Genomic DNA, 27,933 nt, shown 5'->3' on the forward strand with positions numbered 1-27,933 from the left:
CTTTTTTTGTTCATAATTTACTAAGATTTATTACAACTACAATACAGTTATAATACTTTTCTGGGTTACTTTATAAACTGAATCTGATTTCTTAAATCTTTTGATATGTGTTTACATTCACTCTCTTATCAACAAGATAAATAATATGTTTTTCAAATCATATGAACCTTCATATTATGTTTAAAACTTAGTTAAATAACAAGTATACCATTAGCATATGACACCAAGGGTTCCGAGCTTAAATCCCAACCTGGGCTTGGGTGTTCTTTGTAAGTGTTCCTGCATTAATTTCATCATATCATCACTTATCATCATCATCATCATCATGATTAACCAAAAGTGGCAGGAAATCGGTACTAAATAACAAAAAATCAATAACAAGGACAACAATATTGTACATATATAGCCTCTTTTCCTAGAATACAGTATTAGAAAGTCGGTTCCTAATGTGAGACAGGGATAGAGAGAAATCATCCAGGCGCCAAATGTTTGTCATTTCATTTTGCTTTTATGCTGTTTGTTGTTGTTATAACTTTATTTTTCGTAAGAACTTAGGATACTTACAACTTTCGATAGCCATAGGGCATACTTGAATGTCCATAGGATAACGTTGGAACTCCATCTGGCAAGCAATGATTGCATGCATTCGGGCTGCATATCTGACTGTATTGTTACGGTACAGTGTTACACTTGAGAATTTGTGCGTCAGTGTAGCAATCTCTGAAAATATTGCATAAGAAATCAAACTTCAGTTTCACGCCAAATATATGCATACAGTACAGGGTGGCCAGAAAGTCCCTTTACACCTCCACTAATTGCATCCCTACACGAATAATATTTACAGTTAGTTGTCCAAAACATCCGTATGTGCACCTCCATGATCCGTGCACAGCTTGATATGCCCATTGATGGCCATTGGCCGGAATGCATGCAGGCCTAAGTCCATTTTCGTGTGGAGCTGCATTGTGCTCCTTGCAATTCCAAGTTCTGCAGAACACTTTCTTGTCGACTTGCAGGATGAATGCATCACCGACACACTAACGTCTGCACACGTTTCCTTTCGGGTTGATGGACGACCAGAACGATGGGCATCCAAAACACTTCACAGGCGAAAAGCTTTCTTCTCCCACGTGATCAAAGTCTGACGACTTGGTGGCTCCTTACCGAACCGTTCACGAAACCTATCCATCACCTGCGGCATATTTTCGTTGTTGTGCTTCCGTTCATGGACCCGCACAGTTGTCACTAAGCGCTCCTCCAAAGTGAAGTGACTGGTATCTGCCATTGTTGTTCACCAAACACGGAAAGGTGCGACAATGAACTGGTCAACGTACAGACTTTATTCTCCCTCCGCGGGCAGTGACGTAGCAGGCACGTGACAATTCACGTGAGGTGCACTGTTGCCATATCAATTATCAGGATGGGAGGTAAAAATCTTAAATATCTTTCCATCTTACATTGTTACATGCATTTCGTTCGGGTGTAAAGGGACTTTCTGGCCACACTGTAGAGTCTCAATAATTCGATGTTCTATACAATCCAAGGGGAAAAAGAAAATGAAATCTTAACTTTTGTTCAGATAAGTGGATTTGTGAATGTAAACAATGCACCATCCTGAAGAAGAAGAAGACACTTGACCATTTTGTTAAAGTGTAAGTTCAATATTGTTAACTATTTTTTTCCCCCTAACATCATCATTACTACAACAATACTGTACATCCCATTTTTCACATACTGTAGTTTTTGTTGTATTATTTCTTCTTTCATCTCTTCCGAATTTTTTGTAATTCAACGAAGTCTCCATCATCATCGAATTATCAGAACTCTACTGTATATCTCTGTATATTGCTAGACAGTAAATAAATTAAATATTACATTAAATATTACTTTTCATGATGAAATACATTTGGCACAAAGCATGTACATTGAAACATTGCTTTTATGTTCCCAGATTTTACATGTTCCTGCATTGTACATTGAATCTTGATAGTCCCAACATAGCAAAATGTTATAAAATTTTCCTTGATTTTACATTTACCTGGCTTTTTCAGCATGGTCCTCTAAAAAACATAAATTCGATGTTCAAGCATACTGTGAACCCAGGGTTTGTGTGTTTGAATCCTCTATAAAGTAATGAAGTTTGTTTCAGATAAAAGTTTGGCCATAACCCATGTAGTTAATTGGACCTGCAATGTGTGTGAATGGATTCATGCAGAAATCATACTCGAAAACTACCATTCTTCCTTACCTGAAACTTTTGCATTTATTATATATGGATCAGGTTGCCATAGATTCTCAAAAAATTGAGATGGAAGAGTGACATAATCATCTCCCTCTTCAAAAATGTCATCTGGCATGAGTAGTCTTGGCTCTACCCACCTTTGCCTCACAAACATGTCCACCCTGTGAGGAGAAAAAAAATGTCAGTATATGTATATAGGGTAAAAAAGTCTTGAAATAACATTGCACAGATGCAAAATCAGGATACAATGGATATTTCAAATCAACTCGTAATTTCATAATTGATCTGATATGTTCGGTACTATACTAATGCCACCATTACTTTCCATTAGGGATGGGACGATATGAAATTTTGGCCATTACCGATAAGGTACCGATATAAAATTTATCGATACCGATAACCGATATACCAATCCGATATACCAATCCGATATAAAATTAGAAATGGTCCTTGAAAAACCTGAAAGGTTCATTGACCTCCTTAATAAATGTGTGTTTCAAGGTGACTGCAGTGCAAAAGAAATTGCATATTTAGACATTTACTTTTTTAGAAAGTAGGGCATGGAGAATATCCATAAAAATTACAACAAAATGGCAGGATTCTGCACTAAATTATAAGATATTTATCGATATATCGGATCGGTAAAATAGTCTCTAATTTTACCTATAAACCGATACACCAATATGCCTATATCAGCTGATACTGATAGTGTACCGATTAATTGGTCCCATCCCTACTTTCCATTTTATCATTACAACCCAGGACTGTCTGTAAATATACTATAGACTTTAAAATGAACCAGTTGCAACAGCAACACATTATTAAATTGCAAGACATGTAATTGAATTACCAAGACATCACGAAGTTTATATCAGGACTTACCGAAAATCCATATCTTCTACATTAATGGAATTTATGTCAACAACATAAATGCTGAACTCAACAGTCACCGGTTCTCGAATGTCAGTTGGTGGACGTGTCTCTAGAACAACAAATAATTTACTTTCGTTGTTTTTCTATAACATGGTGTGCCTATATTAAATTGACAGATTGATTACAATGAATCTATATCAGATCTTTTTTCTTAGAAGCATTGTATAAAGCTGCAAAACTGAAATTAACACAGCTTTCTGTTCAGATTGCAACTGGCTTACACATGAGTTTCTGTTTTCCAAGTTTGCACAAAAGGTAAATATACACTAACTGAAATTCGGCTTTTCACAATATGCTTTTTTCTTTTTTTATAATTATGTACATACTTTTATAAGTTAACTTCCAAATTTTTGCACACAAAATGGAACAGATTTAATCACAAAAGTTGACCATTGTAATAGGCCAATTATAAGCGTCAATTTACCAGAGTTTTGCTTAAAAACAGTCAAAAATTATAGAATATCAAATCACCTGTTATGTATTCACAGAATACAGATTTTCTCATATTCTTGGTGCAAAATAAATGTAATGCTTTACATAACTTCCATGATAATTAGACTCCATGAAAGTGTTGCATGGCATTTTGCAGACCCTGTGAAAGATCACAATATCGGAAAAGTATCGAAGTATTGGTAAATAAAATCTAACCGATACCACTGGTATTAGCTCAACCCTATAAACAAATTCCTCTTCCTAATTGTCATCCGAATGGACAGTTGCAAGATTAGTGTTCTGAGTATTTCTCTCTGGATTTGAAAATATTGACTCAAAATGAAGAGAAAAATACTCATATTCTATTAAAACTCACAAAGTATACAGTACTGGGTTATTGAAAACTATCTCCCTGATTTACTGATTTTATTGAAGGGAAATTATGGAACACACCGTTAATATATGAGTCTATATCTGTGCCTGGTTTCCCACAAGTTTTTTTTATTCGAATAGACCTTCACACTGCTGGTTCCACACTTCGCCGTTAGAAGCATGCAATGCAACATGGCACCTTCTGGAGAGAAGAAGGCATTCTGTGTCCTGCAATTGACAGTGGTATGGCTACATTCGTAGATGTTTAGACAATTCTCTACACAGTTTTTGTGACAGTTGAAGCTCTTGACTTGCCTGATTTGTTGATTTCCGTAGGCTTTGTTGGAAAGCGTCGCAGACCCAATTCGTGGTCTCGTTCAGCCCTGATGATCGGCCACTGGATTTCCCTTTGCACAGATAACTCATAGCCATGTATAGGTTGTGTCACGTACGAATTATTTTCTCCGTTGGCTGTTCTTTCTGAAACTCCATCCTCCACTGTCATAGTAGGCTCATAACAGACTTTGTTTCATGGAATTGCATGATACAGAAAGTCTTCTTGTTTCCAGATACTGCCATGTTGCACTGTACACTCCTAGCGGCGAAGTGTGGAGTGAGTGGTGTGCAGAACAATTTGAAGAAAAATTGTGGATATCAGGCACAGACGTACATATAATGACAATATGTTCCGGCCATAAGTTCCCTGCAATAAAATCATGAAACCAGGGAGCTTTTTTTAATAAACCTGTACATACATTCTTTGTTTATAGAAAGAAAATTTAGGCGATATGAATTCAGGAAAAGCAGTAATATTTGTTTATTGAATTTTATTCTGATATTCCACAAGAACCAGAAATTAGTTAAATGCTGAACTATCTAGCATCTGAAAGTCTAAACTAAATTAATTATGTAAAGTGGGAGATCAGTATAATATTACTCAATACAGTAGCAATATAAAAAATACAAATTATGTTAACCAATATTAAATTGATCTGATTTAAATTAACTCATATGATCAAATACAAAAGACATTTGTGTAAGTTACAAAGGTAGCAGAAAACTAAAGCCTACTTTGGAAATAAATATCTGAATCATTAAATTACAGTTATATACACAAAATATATTAAACATACCTTTAACATAATCCTCTGGCAAAAGGACTCTTGGTTTTATGGTGTAATTTTTTGTGCAAGTCATACATGAGAAGCTGAAAAACAGTGTTTAAGTTTAATGTCATTTATTGTGTTTTGAACATAAACATTTACATTCAACTGCTAACTACCAACTTTTTAAACTAGTAGCCTAACTAACATGCTCTGCACCCCCCTGCAACTTTCAGTTGTGTGCCCTACTCGTTTTAAAAAAGCTTCCTTTTCTAAGACATTCATTCACACCTACATTTATTTTAGGTATATACAAATATGAAAATACATACATGTATCTTGAATCAGTGAAAAACTGGTACGAAAGGTTAAGACAACAAACAAACTGTAAAAAATTATAGATTATAATTATATATGAAAATACATGCAGGGTGGCTACTTACCGGGAATTCCTTGAATTCTGGGAATTATGCTTGAATTCTGCATGAATTTTTCTCTGTAGATGTGAAGAAATGCTATTAATCCAAATCCCATTGAAATTATAAATGCCCCGAGGCAAGTTTTTGACTGTTTATCTTTTAATTTTATTGAGGAAGGAAAAGATAGCTGCATGGAAAATAAAACCGAATTCTCTCAGTCTGTATGCTTTATTAGAATCTTTTTCAGAACAATCTATCTGAGAGATTGAAGATGATTAGGTAAATTTGAGATTGAATTTTCTGTGCAATTAACTATTTTTTTTAGGGGTCTCTCCGATGGTGTAGTGATAACATCATCGCCATCAAAGGGTCCTTGGTTCAAAACCCAAGGGAGGCTCATTGCACAGTAGTTCGGATCACACTTTAAACTGTAGGTCCAGTCCTGATTAGCATATCGTGCATAACATGGCCTTAAAACAACAATTGAATGGCTTATTGCAGAAAGGGACCTGAGTCACTTTTGCACAATTCTGAGAAAAACAAGAAAAATTGTATAACATTGATAGTGTAAGAAAGAAATGTGCCATTGTTGGCTCAAATATTCAGCATAAAGAAATGTTAATTTTGCAACCCTCAATGCGCCCCCCTGCAGTATGCTGCTAGAGACAGTTGAGATGAAAAGGTTGTGACTCCGGTATCTTTCTGCAATAAAAGTGGAAACTTTGAGAAATAAGACGAGAAATATCCTACAAACGCCCGTTTGTCATTGCCACCTAAGCTAGGTTAGGTTAGGTTATGTTATATATGCCACAGAAAATTATAGATTCATCAATGAATGACAGTGTACTGCAATTTCTGGACATTATTGTCGGTGTTTGAAGTACAATAATGTACGAGGTCATACATGCATGTGTTACTCTACATCTGAGTCTGTTTCATTGCCGTGTGTACTGGGCCACTGAAGAATATCTTCATAAAATCCTTTGACGTAGTCTGGTCATGGTCTGGTATATATGACAAGGCAGTTCATATGTATTTTAATTTAGTAAGCTTGATCGTCATACGTGCAACTGGGAACGTACGTGGCGTAGGAATTACAATTCTTGCACCTTTGGACAGATAGAAGGTGTGAGACATCAAACCTTTGATGACTTCGGAAACCTTGACAGTACCCTTCTGTTCAACACAGTATTCAAAGTAATGATACTTGGAAATCTGAAAATACTGCCTATTCTTGTAGGAACACATGGTAGTTTCCACAGATGCCACATTTTTTTTGTAGACATGAGGCCACCACGTTGCAAAATCAATAATGTTACTGGTGTCAATAAGTTTGATGTATTTTTACCGCCCCAAGCTGCATTACAGATTAGCGTACACAGTTCGTACAACATATAAATACGGCTAAGTTTATTGCAGAAAAGGACCCGAGTCAGTGACTCAGGTACCTTTCTGCATTAAAGTATACTTTTCACTGTGCATTTTCTTGGCTATATCCTCGTGTGCACTAAAAGATGTGTCTGTGACTAGGAAAATAAAAAATACCATTAACTCCGATATCTCAAAAATGTGACTCAGGTCCCTTTCTGCAATAAGTCATTCAATTAAATTAAATTCAATTAACAATTTTTCTTAGAGTAGTATATTTCATAAATTTTGACTTGTGTTCGTAGATGTATTTTGACGTTTCGAGTCTGAGTATGTGAAATGGCAGATGTAAATCCCACACCTTATATTAAATATTTTAAATATATGTACCGTTTAATTAAATTGAATTAGAACTTATGTATACATTGGAATCACACAGACCCTTTATATTGTTAATATATTTGTGCATGTGTGGGGGGGGAGGGGTTAGCTGAGAGGCAGTAATTCGTAAGGTTTATCATGGTTCTAGAGTGGCCAGCCTGTACTCGGTTACTACAAAAATTACGATATTGTTAAATGCCCATCACCCACCCTGTGCATTTTTTTATGTAAGCAATTTGTAGTGCTACCTAGGTATTTTGGTCAAGTCCAGTTTTTGAACCCGATCACTTTCAATGCTTGACAGCGCCATTCCACTCAATCAAAACGACCTCTTAGCTTATGAAGACATCACAGGTAGGGTCAAATACAGCATATAAGCACTGGCACATCAGGAATACTACTAGCCAGAATTTTGTTTTCTAGCAATAGGAATTCTGCAACTTTGCTGATGTTCGACATGTTTCTTCTGATTTGAGTTGACAGTACAGTCCGAAAACAAACAATTTCTGTAGCTATAGTGCAGAGGTAACATGAGGAGAGGGTGCCAATGCAAGGTAACCAGTGTTACCGCAGGTAACCGCAAAATGTAAAGAATTAAAAAGTTGTTTCAATAAAATAACAATATTGCTAAATATGTTAACCAACAGCATTGCCGTCAAGTAGATATTGCAGAGGACATTTTTTTCTGCAGCCGACAGAAGTGCAGAGGTTCCACTACCCTGAAGAGGTAACATGAGGAGAGGGTGCCAATGCAAGGTAGAGCGGGTGATGACTTTGGGACAGTGCGCTACGAGGTTATTCATATGCCTGTTCAGGGGCCCAGTTACCGGTCAGGCCTGCCGGAATGGGCCAGTGTTGTCACATTGGATTGGCAGAAAAGAGCTAAATCCCACCTAAAGTGGGGATACTATTTCTGTGAAGCAATTAGAGGTAGACTGCTGGATTTAACTGCAACTGAGACCAGTTAGGTAATAGATGAAAATATAGTTCCTTTGTGTGATTCGTGATTTGGACAAACCTTGCTCCAAAATACTAAGTTGGCAACAGTAGTACGTACAGCTGGACTTTCCTTCCACATTGACTGGAGGAGTGGAGCGGAGTTCCATTGTCTGCTCACCACACAAACGTCAAACTGACCTGAGAAAAGTGTGGTTCTTCTTCCCCTTTGCACCTCATTGAAAAAAAAAAAGACATTGATTAAGAATTGACAAGGGTCGACCACTATTCATTGGATTTTCGTGGTAACTGTCTCATGAGTGGTAGTTCTTTTTAGGAGTGTTTTGTGGCTAAATCGCTGTGTGGATTGCAAAAAAGAAAAAATGAACAAGAATCTAGATCGAGACCTGTTTTTTTCATGGGGGGGGGGGGGGAGTGATTATGTCTAGCAGGCATAATTGTCGTACTGATGGCCGATAACACTTTTGAAAAAGTCACGCCATGCCACTGCTGTAGTGCAAGGTACATCATCTTCATATCTCCCAGTAGATAGTAGCAGATTCCAGTAACTTTCTGTGGGGTTTAAAACGGTGAAGCTTTCTTTGATTTGTTTTATTCTCTGAAATCTATTGTTTACTTGATTTACTAAAATATCTAAAGCACGGTATAAAATTTTTACTTTAAAACAATACAATGGATCGAGAAAGCCAACATCTTTTGTCATTTCATCGAAGAAGTTTTTTTTTTTTTCTGTTTGGTAAAAATTGACTTGTCTATTTGCCACCTTCTGATCATTTCTTTAGCTCCATTTTCTACCATTCCAAAATTATTCCGAAGCTCATTAAGACCATGCACTGACTTTTCTAGAAGGCTACATGTCTCACCAAGGAATATGCAGGGATTTTGTAAAGTTTTGGTAACAACATTTACATGTTCCAAGATTTACTTTTGAATACAAGCATTGAGGGTGAGGAATTTTCTTTCGTAATGCAGATGCTTTGGCTATTTCTGCATTTTTCTTTGATGTTACTATGATTTTTGGCAAGCAGTTTGAGATTAAATGAAAAGTGACTTGAATTGCCAACAAGGAATCAAATCTATACGACCATCTAGTAGGGCACAATCTTTTACTTGCCTGTCGTCTACACTTCGGCGACGCAATCATTGACTTGAACTATTCAGCTAATGAAAGTTTTCTTCTAATCTGGTCATTCCCTTCTAATACTTTTCTAGTGATGAACAGTTTCTGTTTGCAGTTGTAGGGGCATAAAAATATAATATGTTTGGTTAAAAATATATTTTAATGCCAAAAGGAAAACTTATGTGAACTATCGGTCTTTGTTAATTTGTCATTCTTACTGCACCACCTAAGCTTGTGTACCCCCCTCCCCACACCATGTGGTTTGCAAAGGTGTTATTTACACCCCTGTTGTAAACCCTATGCTGGGTAAGACCAGAGGTTTTCAACTTCTACTAGATACCACCTGTTACCATGCTGGTGATTTCTATACTCTTAAACAACTTCCCCTAGAATGGACTGACATAGCTATTTGTGACACTCAGACTGACTGACTGGGCCACTTGTATTTAGAAAAGGAAAATCCTGTCAAATTTTTGCAACAATATTTTAATGCTACAAGTTTCTAAATAGAATATATTCACAAAAAGGCATTCCTAAGAGTGAAATCATAGAATAATGGTAAATGATCAATGTTAAAGTGGGCAACGATACAGATTCAATTCAAATACAAGCTGCTAGGTCTTTTTTGGATAACTATTGAAAAACCACTTAGTTGCTCAGACCTTGGAAGAAAAAAGAAATATTCAACAGGAGAAACAATATATTTCTATGAGCAAGCAGGTCATCACCTCAAAATTAATTTTTGGACCCCTTTGAAGTTGTTTTCAGCTAAAAGAAAAATGAACTACACTGTCACAGTGTAGCTAGGAATCTAGAATATAGTGTAGCACACAACATTTTAGGAAAATGAATGCAATTTATTTTCGTTGGTCTTCTATGAAAAACTAAATATGCTGACCAAGGCAGTAATTTATTTTATTAAAAACATAAACTAAACGTAACGTTTCAACCTTCTAGCAAGGTCTTCTTCAGACTCTGTATCAAGTACAAAAGTAACAAGATACAAAAACGGGGCATTATATATACACAAACATTACTCCCTCCAGACTATTTAGAAAGTCGTTTGGAACTTTCTAGCAGGTGACTTTCACTTTCCAAATTTACTTTCACCTAAAAGGCTAAACACAATTACTTCCATATAGAATGTGGTTGGACTTTTAATCTCACGCTCTTTTCCCTTCATTTTTCTTCCTTCTCCTCTCCTCTTTCTCTCTTGTCCTTTCCACTCTTTCTAACATCTTCTTCCATTCTTTGTTTAACTTCAATCCCTCATTCCAGACACAATGAACTGGAATGGGGGATTGAAGTTAAACAAAGAATGGAAGAAGATGTTAGAAAGAGTGGAAAGGATAAGAGAGAAAGAGGAGAGGAGAAGGAAGAGAAATGAAGGGAAAAGAGCGTGAGATTAAAAGTCCATGGAAGTAATTGTGTTTAGCCTTTTAGGTGAAAGTAAATTTGGAAAGTGAAAGTCACCTGCTAGAAAGTTCCAAACAACTTTCTAAATAGTCTGGAGGGAGTAATGTTTGTGTATATATAATGCCCCGTTTTTGTATCTTGTTACTTTTGTACTTGATACAGAGTCTGAAGAAGACCTTGCTAGAAGGTTGAAACGTTACGTTTAGTTTATGTTTTTAATAAAATAAATTACTGCCTTGGTCAGCATATTTAGTTTTTCATAATCATGGAAACAAGGCTTAATGGTGTTATAATTGGTCTTCTACAGTATGTAACATTGTTATTCGTACACATAGAATTTCCGAGGAAAAAATGTCATATCTACTATTAAATATAATCATTTTCATATGTACCTGGAAATTAATGTTAATGGAGGTTTCACAAACAAAGGTCAATAAAAATGTATGTTCAAAGTGTATAAACAGAGCATATAATTTGTGTGAAAAGAGAAGAACACGCTGTTTCATGCAACATTGTTATTCATACAGGCAAGAGTTTCAATCTTCCTCGCATACAGCGCCACTGCTATTCAGGCGATTTTGTGCAGTTTGCAACTTCGTAACAAGTTTGAACATGCAGGTGCACTCCTCATCAAACGGAATGCTGGCGTAGGTATTGTTGTAGGCCTATCGTCTATCTATCAGCGTGTTCGAAATGGGCAAGGTGAAGAAACTTAGTTCCAATCTGAAGGATGTTATAATAAATTTGGCCCTTAGATGTTATTCGTTAAGAAAAATTGGACAAACAGTCAATAAATCACACTCCACAGTTCAATACATAGTTAAAAAAATTTAGAGAGGAAGGTTCAACACAGAATGTGCCGAGAAAACCAAAGGAGAGACAGTTGAATAAACATGATGAACGCTTTATTTTAAAAAGAGTGTGAGAAAACCTCCTGACTAAGTGTTCCTCAGTTACGACCATTAGTAGAAAATGTTGCTGGCAAGATGATGTCCGATCAAACTGTCCGACGTGCCTTGTGGAAGCATGGATATCATGGCAGAATACCACGAAAGAGACCGTATGCAAAGGGGTGAATTTTTATTTATTTATTTATTTATTTATTTGAGAAATCCTGAATACAGAGAAAATCCATTTTATATCAGGATATCAACAGCGAGAGAAATAGAAATTAACAAATGAGAAGCACGCACACATATGTAACAAGAATAATACAATAAAAATAATAAAAATTAAACAATAATAATAAAACAATAACAAGGGTATAAAAAATATTAATTACTCTTCAGCTGCTTGATGCACGCATTTCTGAAAGCCTGCTTAGATAGATGAAAGCCTGGAGGATCAACTAGTGTATTGTATCTTGTTTGTAGCCTATAGAGCAATGACCTTTGTTCTAGGGATAGCCTTGAGATTTTTGTATAAAAGAAGTTGTTGCATTTGCTGTTGGTACGTGGGATCCGGATGTGAAGATGTGGCAAGAGTTCGTTAGTGAAAAGTTGTCCATTCATGATTTTGAAAAGAAATGTTAGATCTGAAACTTGACGGCGAAGGGAAGGATCATGAATTTGAAGAGTGGATAGAATTTCGTGTTTGGAAAAGTTTGCAAGGGCTGGGCATCTATGTTTGACTATTCTGATAAAGAAATTTACCACTTTGTTTGTTCTCTTTATATTGCTATCACAGGCCATTGACCAAATACAGGAACCATATTCAAGAATAGGTATGACGCACGATGTAAAGTAGGTTTTGAGGGCAGAAACATGTGTGATATCTGTGAATCTGTAAATTAGCCCAAGGGTTTTCATGGCTCTCGAAGTTATGTAATCTATGTGGTGGCTGAAAGTGAGTTTGCTGTCGAAAATGACTCCAAGATCTTTGTGCTGTTGTACGAACGGGATGATTTTGTTGCATAATCTATAGGATGGTGCTGTAAAATTGGATTTGAGGGTAAACCTCATAAAAACAGATTTCTCGGGATTTATTTTTAGATTCCAGCCTTGGCACCAGCGTTCAATGTGTGTGAGATTGACTTGCATGGAACAAGTGTCTTCAACTGAAGCGATGTTTCTAAATAACTTACAGTCATCAGCATGCAATAAAATTGAGCATTCTGGAGAAATATATTCATGAATATCGTCCATGAAAAGAGTGAAACACAGGGGCCCTAGAGAACTTCCTTGAGGCACACCGTAAACTACAGGGAGCCATGACGAAGAGCAACCAGATATGATAACCTTTTGCTTTCTATTGTGCAAGTAAGATGAGAGTAATTTAAGAAGAGGTCCGTGAATGTTGAATCTGTTTGAAAGTTTATGGATGAGTTTTGTATGAGGGACAGAGTCAAACGCTTTAGAAAAATCTAAGTAAACGACATCCATGTCTTGCTTGGCACTCAGGCAGTTAACCGCGTTGGTGAGCAAACAAGCAAGGTTTGTGTCACATGAAGCATGAGGAAGAAAACCGTGTTGAGTGGGAGAGAGGAACGGAGTAGCATGCGCAAGGATACGATTGGAAATTATTTTTTCGGCTAGTAGTGCAAGTGCAGGAAGTAAGGAAATCGGACGATAAGAAGTAACGTGAGTTTTGTTTCCGTGTTTGAGTATAGGAACTATATTTGCTTGCTTCCATGCAAGAGGAAATACACCCTCGGAAAAACATTTGTTAAAGATTATGCTGATTGGTTTGGATAGAATATGGGCTAATCGTTGTAGAAATATGCCAGGGATATCATTAGGAGCGTTAGCTTTGGAACATGAAAGAGATAGAAATAGACTTTCATTCGCGAAAGAGCACATCCACAAGGACCAGGAATTTTGGGATAGTGTCATATGGTCAGACAAGTCCAAGATTAATATATATATGGGTCAGATGGGATAAATAGGGTCTGGAGAAAATCAAATAAAGACAATGATCACATTAACACAGTCCCAACAGTTAAACACTGTGGTGGGTCATTAATGATTTGGGGCTGTATGTCGTCCAAAGGTGTTGGTACCATCCATGTTATTGATGGTATCATGGATGCATATATCTATTTGGACATGTTGAAGAACAATGTAAAGCAGAGTGCCCAAAAAATGGACATGCCGCCTATCTACAGATTCCAACAAGACAATGACAGTAAGCATAAGGCATGATTGGATTGGATTGATTTGTTGTTTTTAGTCCACTTTATGCACAGTAAGGCTAATCGGGACTGGACCTACAGTTTAAAGTGGGATCCGAACCACTATGTGCCTCCACCGGGAATCGAACCCGGGACCCCTTGATTACAAGGCGATGACACTACCACTGCGCCATCGGGGAGGCCCTCATAAGGCATGAGATAACATGAATTGGCTAATATGGAATGTGCCCAAACTACTACAAACACCAGCTCAAAGTCCAGACTTAAATCCCATTGAGCATTTATGGGCAATTTTGAAGAGGCGAGTCCATAAAGCAGGTGTCAAGTCCAAACAAGAGTTGAAAACTGTTGTGCAAGCCGAGTGGAATAAAATAAGCTCTGAAACATGTCGGAAACTGGTTAATTCTATGAAGAACAGGTGTCAAGCAGTAATTAAAGCCAAAGGATACGCATCAAAGTATTAGAACTGTCAGTCAATTTGCTTCGAATATACTTTTTCTTTTATATTTTTAAGTGTATGAATAGAAAAGTTGTACAAAAAATGGCATGTTTCTCTTTCAGTTTCATTTAATTTATTATTGTCATTGGTTATACAGAATTTGGGTAAGATTTTATGTTCCTAATGATATTAGTTATTGAATTGTAAAGAAGCAATTTCAAAAGAGTGTATTTCCTTTCAGATATTAAAGCATTTTCTTTGAAAATCCGTGTGTACGAATGAGAATGTTACATATTGTATGTGTGTATATTTTAAGAAACTTGTACTTGTGAATTTCAAAATAATTCCCAGTAGTCAAGTACTTAAAATATAAAAGACATACATGGTAAGATTTTATAAAAATGTACTATAATATCCTATACAGAACAAATATCCAAGGGATAACCATAATGTCCAGACAGATTCATGGATATTATGGATATCCATTAGACGTTCATGGGATACCCATCTTGGACATCCATGGTATGTCTCGTCCTGGATATTCATAAGATCTTCCATCTGTATATCCAGAGGAGCTTCAGTGCTGGACCATCGGATATATGGCATTTGTCCACATTTTATTCAAAAATTGACATTTTTTTTTTATCCTGGGAAAGGTTTATTAATAGTGTCTCGCCATTCAACTACATGTTAGGACCTAAATTCTTTGATGCAGTCTTAAATCATAAGTTCAAAATTGGTCCTCTTCAGTCGGTTGGTCGGCAGGCAGGCAGACAGTCAAAGATACTACATATAGTTCTGGTCTCAGATTTAACCTATCTGTTCAGTAACCATCCCAATCTATCACCCCACTCCAGGCCCAGCTACATATATGTGCCATTTCCAATTCATCATCCAGCAAACAAAAACTGTTCAATGCACCTTTTTGGTCTAATGCTTGTTTCTCTTCTCACATCGTCTCACCACATTGCAGTACAATGCTTTGTTTCCTTTACACATAAATGTGCAGACAGGCCATGAAATATGGAGAACTTTCATTTTGTGTGGTGTGTTTACTGTTTCCTTCCATTTATACATATGTAAAAACATCACAATGAATAATCTCCATCCTGTCAGTTGTGGAAAATAAGATATTAAAAGTCGAAGAAACAAAACAAAGTGCATTTGTCCCCGTAGTGCACAAGAGCAGTGAATCCTCAGTAACATACAGTGTTCACTTAGAGAATTAACAATAAACAAAGAAATTACCTTTTTGCAGTTTTTTGCTAAAATTTCTATATAATAAGTAATCTATTTGTAGCTGTAAAATGATGAATTATTTTACTGAGAAAGAGAAACTGCAAGTCAGTCACAGTAGTGCAGTTGCTTGTTTGAACCTCCACAGGACAACAACTGCCATACTAAAAGCATGAGGCAGCAGGCAGAAGCTCTAGGGAAAAATACATGCAAATAGGTACTGCTGAACCTAAATATCCAAAAAGCAGACATGCACTGCTTGTGCTCTCATAAAAGCTGCAGCTGAACACACCATTCTCTCTAGTGTTGCCCTGTGGGCTTCAGATTTGAGGCTGAAATATTACATATCCAATCTTATTTTTGTAGATTGTAACAGAAATGTGTGGGTAGCAGTGAATGAAAGCTTGAATTAGAGATGATGAATTAAAAGAGATACGCAAAATATCTCTTGAAGGCATTCAGACGTTTATCCCTGAAGATGGAAACACTTCAGGCAAACAAAAGTAAAATGTAGAATCTTTGACAAGAAACGAACATCCAAATAATCCTGTCATTGTGTCTAGTGTGTTAGTTTTTGAAGTGCTTGGATAGTTGGTAGAAAGTATTAGATGATGTGTTCAGTGAACTGACAGATTAATTATAATTAGGATATGGATATGGATGTAGGGCTCCTTGATGGTGCAGTAGTGACATTGTTGCTTTGTAATCAAGGGGTCCCAGGTTCGATACTTGGTGGAGGCACATAGTTGTTCTTATCAGTGGCGTACGCAAGGGGGGTGTTACGGGGTTTAACCCCCCCCCCTTGAGCTTGTGGAAAAAAATTAAATGGCCAATTTTTCAGTCAAACATCTGGGACAATAATATTACTATTACTACTTCTACTACTAATAATAATAACAATAATAATTTGAATTATTATTTCCATGCAGCATGGAGAAAAGCACAGCATTCCAAACACACGCGTCTTTCAGAGTGATGCCTTGAAAATAAACACGAGTTTATGAGGTTAGGTTAGGGTAACTATGATTTAAAAGAGAAAAAAGTTGTTTTGTATCTCAGTTGCAACAATGTTCAACACACTGGCGTACGCAGGATGTGAATTATCGGGGACATTTATGCGGGGAAAAAGCCGGGAAAATTCCACCAATTTCGGGAATCGAATCTGCATCTCCCGCGTGATTGTCACTTGTCAGACGCTCTACCGACCAGATCACCGCAGCTCCTTGGATGAGTTCCATACTTTGATTATTTCAATTTATTTTAATATATTTTCTCGTATTTATGGATCTTCTTCACCCTTGAAATGTCTCACCTCGTTGACCAGACAATTATTTCGTAACAAAGAAACAAAAAAGTGCTCCCAGAATTTGATAAAAATCGAATGACTAGAAAGTAATTTTGTTCTATTGTTTTCATAAATACTATATTTATGTAGATCTCTACTACTTAATAGTAGTAGTAGTGGTATTAGTAGTATTATTAGTATTAATTCAGCTAATTAATTAATTATAAGTATTATTAATTAATTGTGATTATTATTATTTAATTAAAGTATAATAAAACAATGGTATGTGAATTTGGAAAAAGTTTTAGAAATAACACCCCCCTTGATGAAATCCTGCGTACGCTACTGGTTCGGATCCCACTTTAAACTGTAGGTCCAGTCCCGATTAGCCGTACTGTGCATAAAGCGGACTTAAAACATCAACTGAATCAATATGATTAGGAACGCTGCTATATTTGCTCATACACCTCACCCCACCCCTACTGCAAAACTTTATACTCCTAAATGAAAAAATCTGAATAAACCTTTTCGCCTCCCTCCTCCTCTTTACCTTGTTTGGTGGAGAAAGTGCAAAAAATTAATATATGTCATAAAGACTTTGGTGAACCCGGAGGAAAACAATTCATGAGCTACACCTTACCAAAACTAAATGTTGTAACAGTTCTTTGAGAGCTATGGCCCAAGGTGGTCACCCTCCAGAAGGCGACTCTCATGAAGGAGACCTAGTGGCGGATCCAGAAGTTCCAGTTGGGAGGGGCGAATAATAGTCGTGTCTGACCTCGCCGAGAATAAATTACCTGCATTTGCACTGTTTTATATAACCAATATACTGTAAACACGAACCAAGCTGACTTCCATATTTTAAAGATTGGAGGTCCATAAATTGGATCTAGAGTTGGAATAGATGGTTAACCTTATTATTGTATGTCTTTATCATAATTCACTCCATTCCCACTACACACTGAACGATCAGGTATGAGGAGTAAAGTGAATGAACAAAGAAAAAAAAAAATATTGGATTCGATCCCCTTTTGAGGCATATTATACAATGGTTTGGATCCAAATTTAAACTGTACCCTGTAAAGTGGTCATTACTATTTTTTTAAAAAAAACAATAGCATCAAGCTAGTTGAACTTGTTGATATAAGACAGAACATTTCAGTCTTCAAAAATATTAGGCACAATAATATTCAAAACCTTGGCAGTTGGGAGGGGCGATCGCCCCTATCGCCCTCCCTGTGGATCCGCGTCTGAGGAGACTTCGTCTTTGCCCTCCAAAGATTTGTGAGGGTGAGAGTGTGTGAGGGTGAAGGCAGGTCATGAGGATGAGTGTGAGGGTCTGATCTGAGAGTGTAAGGCTAGTTGTGAGTATGAGGCGGTGACTGGCTTCATCTGGTCTAAGCAACTGAATCAGCTATTTACCAAAACAACTTTAAGTTGCATTTCATAAAAAGGATTGGACAACGTAATTATCAGTCGAAAGCTAAGCAACAAGGTTGATCTGAACAAAGTCATACCTTTAAAACAAAGCACATTGATATTGTCACTCATTATCACAGACATTAGTAATCTTATATGCTCAGGCTTTCAAGAGCAGAATTTAATTATGCTCATGGTTCATATGAGACAAAGATTATCTTCTGGAGGAAGTGCAAACATAGCCCCATCGGACATTTCTCACATGTCAATTATTTCCTCTTTGAACCCAGATTCTGAAAATAATGAATGTATACTCCACAGATAATTGTCTTTCCTAAGCAGATAATGGTGTTCAGGTACGGAGAGGAATGACATTTACAATTGGGTAAACAGTTCAGTGTCAGTGGCGTGCCTAATGGGGTGTTGGTGGGGCTTATAACCCCCTCCCCCTTGGCCCAATATTCATAAAAATAAGAACATCAAAAGTAGGAAAATGTGACAAAATGAGGGCTGACTACCAAGTAAAAGTATACATAATCCCTCCCTCTCGAAAATCCTGGTCACGACACTGTTCAATGTAATTGATAATGAATATGTGACATTTGTACGTCTTCTGTATCGCATAGTAACCCTTGTTCTTTTTTCTTCAAATAATGTGAATTTTCGGTAACACTTTACTATACCGGAGACGGATTTCTTCAAATTTACCTGAGAAAGTACTTACGCAAATCATTTTCTGTAGCGTTGTTGATGTTCGAGAATGTAGTTTTGATCCATTTTAATGCGAATGCATGTGGTTTTCTACGAAAATCTATTTCTGATGCGCTATTGCTGCTGCCGCCACGATGTTGTCCATATATGCTAAATTGAACGAAAGGAACCTCACCTAACCTAGTAGGCATACCTCGTCCCCGTAATGGTTCGTGGGGCTATCGTGAATTTTTGGGCTAACGTCAATGGTTTTTGGGGCTACCCGTGGATGGTTTGTGGGAAATAAGGAACAACAGTAAGTACTCGTTAATGTAAAAAATATACATTATTTTCGTTATAAATTCATTATTTCACCTAAAGAAATGTTCCGCAATGCAGAAGAGTACGTTAGCAATGTAAAAAATTGTGAAATAAATCATTGATAAGTGTCTCCGATATAGTAAAGTAGTACCAATGCTGGACTGTTCATTACTCTAGATAAGACATGCTCTCATATGTTCTTGACATAACCAGGGCCAGATTTAGACATAGGCCCGGCCATAGGGGAGCAGGAATTTGGGGCGGAAAAACTGTTCTATCTTCATATGTTCTGGACGTTTCATTTCGCTTATTCTTTTGTCGCTTGAAACCAGAAATGAGTTGTGTTTTATTTCGTATGGAAAGGATATGGTTAAGGGCAAAAATATCGATGATCAGCTTTGACCGTACTCTTCGAAAAATAAAAAAACGTGTTCCGAAAATAGGTTTTTGAGAAAGACTGACATTTCATACACCAAGTTTTTAGGTTCCTGTTTCCAGAACCCTTTTTCAGTTTCGGTCTTCCGTTAACAGTTTGATCTAGATATCATGCTAGAACCAATTAGAATTAGAATCACAACCGTGCGTTTTCTTTACATTTTGTATTAGTAAAAATGCGTTTTAATAGATGATGATCACAGACAGCAAAAATGCTGAAACTCGTTTCGAATCATATGAAGAAAATCTTGGTCACATCATAGAAACTTATGTCCAAAGATGCTAATCTATCAATCCAAAGTTTTAGCGTAGCTCTCTTCAGACTCTCCAGGTAATTGCTTAGGAACGTTTATCTAGACTTCTTTGTCCCTCTTCTTCCATGAAAATCGTAGTTCCATCTTCCGGTCGCGGTGAACCAAAAGGTACAAATTAGCTCCGTTAATTATTAAATCAAACACTGAACTGTTTTTTTTTTTTTTTTTTGTAATGCACATAACATTTTCAGAAGACGGTCTGAGAAGGCGGCATTTTTCATATTGGCCTGTTAGGAGCGAGAACGTTTTAAATGAGACTCTGGCTGGGCAAAACTAAGGTCTTGTAGCAGAAGGAAATGAGCTGATTGTAGAAGTTCTTTACCGTTTTTTTTTACTACTTATACCCTAACAATGACCAGAAATTATATGTAGAATGAATTAGTGAAGTTAGTTTTCGGGTTGTTTATGTAACCTAACTCCTTTGCTTTGTGCTCCTTTTTCTGTTTGCGAATCCAATTTCCATGGAATTTCGTGTGATCACCCACGTCGCTGTGGAAACTATAAAATAGAGCCTGCTTAAAGCGAATACGAGTTTCAAATCTTTTGCAGTTGGGTGCACAAGTGTTGTTTGTCGATAAGGTTTAGCATAGTGCGGGGGCAAAAGTGGCGAAATTTTATTCAGGTAATTAAAGCGGGATAAATTTCAGAAAGCTTGTGGAAGACTCCCCTATGGCGTGATAGTAACGCTTCCAGTTGCCGCGTAACAAAAGTATCCCACGTTCGATTCCCGGTGGAGGCACATTGCATTCGTCTCACTTCAAACTGTAGGCCCAGTCCCTATTAACCCCCAGCATAAAGTGTACTTAAAACTAACTTTGACAAACAAACAAAACCACGTGGTAGATTCGTTGTTCAATATGAGAACAGCGCAAGTATCGACAAAGATACATTTGCGTATTTTACACTTATAGGTAGGCTTGCCAACCCTCCTGGAATAAAACTCACTCTCCTGGTCTCACGGACAAATTTTATTTTATTTTATTTTCTTTTTATGGTATTTAATTCTCAAGAATTGTGTTATAGTATTACAGCTGTAGGAGAGTCTGTGTATCTGTATTTTGATTTTGTTTTATTCACTTACAAATTGTGATTGCTAGGTTTTGTTGGTCTAGTTCATTCAATTTTGTATTCGCAGTCAGATAACATGATATTAGTCTTCTAGGACATTTTAATCTAAAGGATTTCAATTCTGTGTGAAATCTCCCGGAATTTTATTCTTTAAAGTTGGCAATCCTATTTATTGGGGGTAGAGAGGGCACGTGTACAATCTAGATATGTCACCTTGTTCTGTCCTTACGCCCTTCATTTGTACACGATATGAATTCAGAGCGTATTCTTCACGTGGTTTTTATTTGTCAAATCTTTGGCTTTGTTTCCATCCACAATGGGTTGGTATCACCGACTGGTGACGGCTAGGTTTGCTGTTCAAGAGGACAATGATACACATAGAAGCCTTATCTAAAAGTAATTCAATGCCTTCGCAGCGCTGTTCTCGTGGCTGAATTTATTTCAACCTCGATTCTGGTTGGCTATAATTTGGAGGCACATCTTCCCTGCCGTGTCAAAATCTCGCGGTTCGTGGGGAACACTGCAGTAGCGGCTCGTGCCTAAAATAACAGGTGAAGAAGTACATTTATAGGCAATGAAAAACAAATAGTAAGTGTCAGTGGGACCCCCACAATTTAAAACGTCTTTTTTGTCTTCATCCGTCCATCTGGAAAATGGTGTCTGCAACAAATTACACACTAAGTCATTTACTGAGTTCATTGTACAAACCACAGCTCAACACATGATAGGAAACGCGAGACACACACGCGGAACAAGATCTCGCGAGAACGCAACGATTTTGCCACAACCACTGGATGCAATGTTTTCTGTCGACGAGAGAACTGCTGCACCTAGATGGCGACACCCGTTCAATTCCAACGCTAGGTGACGTCACCGTTGCCATAACAACCGGCTAAAGTCTTCCGCAACCTGGCGGCGTCTGCTCTTGGTTTGTTTATGCTACGACGAACTCTTCACGTGCGTAGCGCCGAGCGGCGTATTATTTGAGTATTATCGTGTGGGTTCTGCTGGGAAATAGTTTAATTTAACAAGCAAATGAAAAATGTCAATATTAATTTGAAAATTAGGTGAAAACATCTGCACTTGTTGCACTTGGCCTGAACAGTGCTTTCAATGCAAGGCACACAGCGAGAGAGCATCCTTCTTCAAGTAGTTTACCAATAAGGTTAAATTGTAATGAGACGAGAGAACTGAGGAAGTAAGTTCACCTGCCCAGAACCGAACATGCGACCGCCGCTACCGCGAGCAACTGTTTTAATGTTGTGTACGATGGTCACTATTTATATTTTGAGCCTAACAATGAAAAAAAAACAGGAATTTGGGATTGAAAACTGCTTTATTGTTTTTCGAAGTATTCTCCTTTATGGTCAATACACTTTTGCATTCGTTCGAACCATTTGTCAAAGCAGTTTTTCCAATCTTCTTGAGACACCTCCATAATATGGTTTTTGAACGCATCAACGGCGTCTTCCGCCGACGAAAATCGTTGTCCACGCAATTTATTCTTGACATTCGGGAACAAGAAGAAGTCATTGGGTGCCAAATCAGGACTGTACGGCGGATGACCCATCAATTCGATTTTTTGACTGTTCATAAAGTCGGTTGTTAGACGAGATGTGTGACAGCTGGCATTGACTTGATGAAGAATGATCCGACGGCATTTGTTTGTTTTCCGTATTTGACCGAAGACCTCTGGCAAACAAATTGTTGTGTACCATTCAGAGTTGACCGTTCTACGTTCCTCTAAAGGCACAGTTGCCACATGACCAGTTTTCCAGAAAAAACAGGCGACCATTTGTTTGGATGTGCTTCGAGCGCGAACAACTTTTGTTGGATTGGATTCATCTTGAAACACCCATACAGTCGACTGCTGTTTACGTTCCGGCTCATATGCATATATCCATGATTCGTCACCTGTTTCAATCTTATATACGTCTTTTGAAGCACCACGATTGTATTTATTGAGCATTTGTTTGCACCAATTGACGCAAGCGTCGTTTTGAGTTTTTGTCAAATTGTGTGGGATCCAACGAGAACATACCTTTCTCACAGCTAAATGATCATGTAATATTTTATATATGCTGGTGGAACTAATGCCTATGGTTGCCTCAATCTCACAGTATGTCACATGACGATCTTGCAATATTAGGTTTTGCACAGCATCAATGTTTTCTTGAACAACAACTGATTTTGGACGACCTTCGCGAATCTCGTCGGTGAGCGAATGGCGGCCACGATTAAATTCGTTATACCAGCGTTTCACAGTGACAAAGGATGGGGCTTCATCGCCAAATGTGGAAGTAAGTTGATCGATGCACTCTTGTCTTGATAATCCACGTCGAAAATCGTAAAGAATCATCGCACGAAAATGTTCACGAGTTAATTCCATTTTATTGTTGTCGCGCAATCTCCAAGGCAACATAAACAACACAAATCAAGCTATTGACAAAACATTTGAAGTACGTTATGGTCAATAATGCCAGACGATTCCGTGCAAACGTTAAATCGCGCCTAACTTCAATCAGTGTTGCCAAGGCTCAAAATATAAATAGTGACCCTCGTATGTACGTACATAGCCGAATTATAATATTTATTTCGCTTATAATTTCTGTTATATTCTAAGAAGATTCGAAATATCTATGCAGGCTAGAATTGATCTCCAGGGGTAGGGTTACCAGAACGCTGTAAGGAAATGTAGGACATAATGTCGCAAAATGTAGGACACAAAACATTCACAATAAATAATACACATTTCCAGAACATGTTATAAAGAAATTTAAAATTTTCAGCTTTTTTAAAAAATATGATTTCTTAAATGAAAAATTTTCAAACTTTTAATCAATAGTAAACAATGAATTTCATACTACATGTTTTAACTTCTCAGAGAGTCAATTTTAATCAAAATTTTACGTTTAGTCAAAATATATTTATGTGAGACTGAATAGTCAAACTCTTTGAAATTATACTGAACCCCAGTATCAAACTTTTTACAGATTTTTGATAAAAAAAATTCTCCCATGGCTCCGTTATGCTGATGGTAATAAAAATACTCTCTCATTATGACCTGGAATTGCAAACAAATATTCAGCAATTACCGTTACTTGAAATAGTCCCAGAAGTTTCATCCAGGGTAGTTTCTAGTTCAATAACTTTGATCTCTATACCCCCTGCTTTACACTCAAAATATTGAATAAGAATGGAAACGCCTTATTCCATCAGTATAAAACCCTAAGTCAAGAAATTAGACTCGGGCAGTGAACAATGACATCATCAGATGTGACAATGTTCTAACAGAAACCTTTATTTTCGTTTTGGGCAATGACTGAATCAAAACAAATTTCACCAATGAGTTTGAGAGTGCAGTCCATAGACTTGTAACTTGTATGATTTCTCTTTGTTTAACTAAAACACGTATTTTCCTAATATTATGTGACGTTCAAAATGTAGGACATTTATGATATTTTTCAAATTCCTTCCGGACGCCGGACATAAGACTAAAATGTAGGACATGTCCGGGAAAAACCGGACGTCTGGTAACCCTATCCAGGGGGAGCTCGTGGGTTATCAGGGGAGGGATTGTAAACCAAGTTCATTTTCCAAAAGATTAACTGTATTAAATAGAGGTATGTGTGTGTGTGCGCGTGTGTGTGTGTGTGTGTGTGTTGAAAGGGGGGGGGGCATTAAGTTAATATAAAATTTAGAAATATCACACAAATACTACAATATTTTTCTATATTTTCTAAAACATCTCTTGAAGTGTATATTCAATCATAGTGCCTAACGTATTAATACATTCCACTCCCGTCCGAAGCAATAAAACTTCCCTTCGTTTCCAAAAATTGGAAGCTGTTGTCCCTTGACGCACATGTGGAAGGAACGTGGATATGGCATCAAAGTCATTAAGATACAGATAAAGAAGCTCCCCTGTGAAAGAACTTTCTAAAGTCTAGAAAATCTTCTAAATACTTGCCGCTACTTAGCCTTCAGCTCATAAACAAGATGAACGAATGTATTTATTTATCCTTCACCAAGTTGTGAGCAAAATAATATCTGCTGTTTTCATTTTCAATCTTCACTGTAAACAAATGACACAAAATAGTTTTACCTAATGTCAAAGGGGTTGACGGCAGTCCCCCCCCCCCCTCGCGGCCCCTGCCTGGCTACGAGCCTCTATCCATGTCATTTTACACAGTTTGATGTGGACTTTATTGAGAATTTTGTGTTTAATCTCATTCCTTGTGAGAGAATATATTTAGTGCAGATAAAATTACTTCAAATGAATTGAAATCTTGGAGGTTGGGGTGGGGTAATATTTATGTAAACGATGTTATGTTGTTGTATAGGCCCCTTGAAGAATTATGCGGGGGGCGGGAGGAGAAAGTCGACGCCCAAGTCCTCTCCACACGCTGTGAAAGTTCGCCAGCTTTCCTTTCCTGGAACGAACCGTAAATGATTCAGGTTGCAATTTGCACCTTGGACAAACACACGATGTTATCAGAGGAATGTCCACGTAAATGGTGCCATAAACAAGGAGCACCCTTCTGTGAACATGAGACAGAAACGCGCGTGAGATGGTGTACAGGCAGCAATACGACAGGAAGTCTTGAGAGGTTGAAGCGAATGGAATGTGGCACCTTCCCTACTTAATGATTACGGCCAGAAAGTTTGACCTAAAATCCCCCCCCCCCAATAACCTATAAAAATTACCTTTAAGTTATAAGAAAGTGACCTATAAACATACTTTAGAGGTTAGATAGTAAACTGTCATTTTTGTTACAAAAGAATCAATTATAAAGGGTGGCGCAAAAGTCATCATCCTATTTGAACTGACCTTTATTTTGACATCTTGTTGTTTATATCAGTAGTGTTTTGTCAGTTAAATAGAAGATACTCACGAAATTTATTGTGTGCGAAAATGAATAAGTATACCCCACAAGAACGTGGAAAAATTGTGACAATTTTGCGTGACACTTTTCCGGGCAAAGTAATATCCCGTTTTGGTGATTTGCCATGGCCGGCCAGGTCCCCCGATTCGACCGCTCCAGATTTTTTCCTTTGGGGATATTTGAAGTATCGGTTTATGTGAATAAGCCAGAGACGTTACAGCAACTAAAGGACAATATTCAGCATGAAATTGAAAACATTTCCCCGCAGATTTCCAAAACCATGTAAACGCAATGAAAAGAGCCCAAATTTATATCAATTCGAATGGTGGTCATTTATTGAGGACATAAAACTTAGAAGTATCAATAAAAGTTTAACACAAAAGAACCTACTTTGTTTATTTAAAACCCAAGCTATAGGCTAAGAAAATCAGGTGATGACTATTGCGGAACCTTGTATGTGGAAGGTAATTTGTAACTTGGCACAACTAGAAGGTGTTTACCACTATTGACAACACTAAGTGGCAAAGACAATTAAGTACCAATGAGCTTTTAGTTTGCATCTGAACCTTCAATTCTTTCCTATCTCTGTCCTTACTTGCGATAGGCGCCTATCTCTGCATGTGAGCCAAAATTAGATGAATTTTCCATTGTGTAATTTTCAGAGAAGGAAATATTACTGAAATTCAAGAGATGGGTGACCGTGAAGGAGCAAAATGTATTTACAAAACCTCAAGACATCATAAACATCCAAACTTGAACCATCAATCATAAAGAACTTCTAAATCCTATTGGGATTAAAAAATATATAATAAAAAATATACTTTAATTAAAGAACACTGAAAATGCCCAACAAGCCCAAAATGACTAAAAAGTTTAAAAATACAGCAGTAGTAGCGTATTCTCATTTATTGTATATATTTATTATGTATTAATTATATATAATAGAAATAAAACTTCAATGCGAACATGCAAGGCAATAAGAAAACAGGAGTCCGACGTTCCTGCAATTTCTATATTATGCTAAAGTTGGGAGAATACGCCACTGAAATAAAAACATTATTTGGTTATAACTAAAGAGTGTAAAGATCGGAGTTGATCTTTATTGTATTTTATGTAACAGCCGGACAGCAATTAGAAATAACGGTTAGCTATATGTGTACATTTGTTATTTGATTTTGCTTTGGTGTATTAAAATTTCCCTGTGCTAAATCCTGAATCACACGGAACTGTATTTCCAGTAGCAATGCCCTAGTTGGCGCTGGACTGGCTACCCATTTGCTAGTTTTCGCCTCACAAGTTTCACTTGTTACCGTACTTGTCGATATTCTTTTGTTCCCATAATGGCGGCCGCGTGAGATGTAAACAACGTATCACTTCACACTTTTAAAATACGATAACTATTCAACCGAGAGGAATATTGCTTCGAATTAAATGGTTTTAGGTAGAGAAGAATGGCGCTGATAAAATACATACTTTACAACGTTTACTGTATACGTATGGAAAAATATTTTAGCTTTTTCAATTGTAAGCACCGTGCACTCACCATAGACAGTGTAACTCGACGTGCCTTCCGTGCTGTATGTATTATACATTGTAATTGGAACAGCTAACCGAAATGATCCATGAAATGCTTTGGTGTAAAACTGTAAAGTACGATCTGTTATAAGATTTTTTGGAAGATATACGTAGCATTTATGCTTTCGTCTAAAGCCGGCTTAAAGGTGGAGGTGGTCGAGCAATTTGAAGAATGTTGTAGGAGAATTACTGCTTTGTGCTTTTATTAAAAAAATGAAAAGTATGAACTGAAGACTAAAATTGGTAAACGCTGTAAGTGCCACAATAATTTAAACACCGTTTTCCACGTTAAACTGAAATGTGCCATGCTTTATAATGTGGTAAACGTGAAATGTGGCTGGTAGCCCTCTAATTAGTTCAAAGGGCGTGTAAATAGGTCACTAGTGTGCACG

At 37.2% G+C, this 27,933-nt stretch overlaps 1 protein-coding gene across 1 annotated transcript in view; it reads right to left on the reverse strand.

The window, feature by feature from the left end:
* alka (glycine receptor subunit alpha alkaliphile) overlaps positions 1 to 27,933 on the reverse strand; it is a 44,423-nt gene that overhangs the window by 13,992 nt on the left and 2,498 nt on the right. Inside the window, exons 2-5 of the mRNA XM_083126456.1 lie at positions 5,113 to 5,186; positions 3,125 to 3,224; positions 2,249 to 2,403; positions 565 to 720 (exon numbers count right to left, since the gene is read on the reverse strand). Coding sequence (XP_082982582.1) covers positions 565 to 720; positions 2,249 to 2,403; positions 3,125 to 3,224; positions 5,113 to 5,186 — 485 coding nt within the window. The remainder of the gene's footprint in view (positions 1 to 564; positions 721 to 2,248; positions 2,404 to 3,124; positions 3,225 to 5,112; positions 5,187 to 27,933) is intronic.

This window comes from Lepisma saccharinum, chromosome 1 (genome assembly GCF_977018435.1).
Source record: "Lepisma saccharinum chromosome 1, izLepSacc3.1, whole genome shotgun sequence".
Classification (NCBI taxonomy): Eukaryota; Metazoa; Arthropoda; class Insecta; order Zygentoma; family Lepismatidae; genus Lepisma; species Lepisma saccharinum.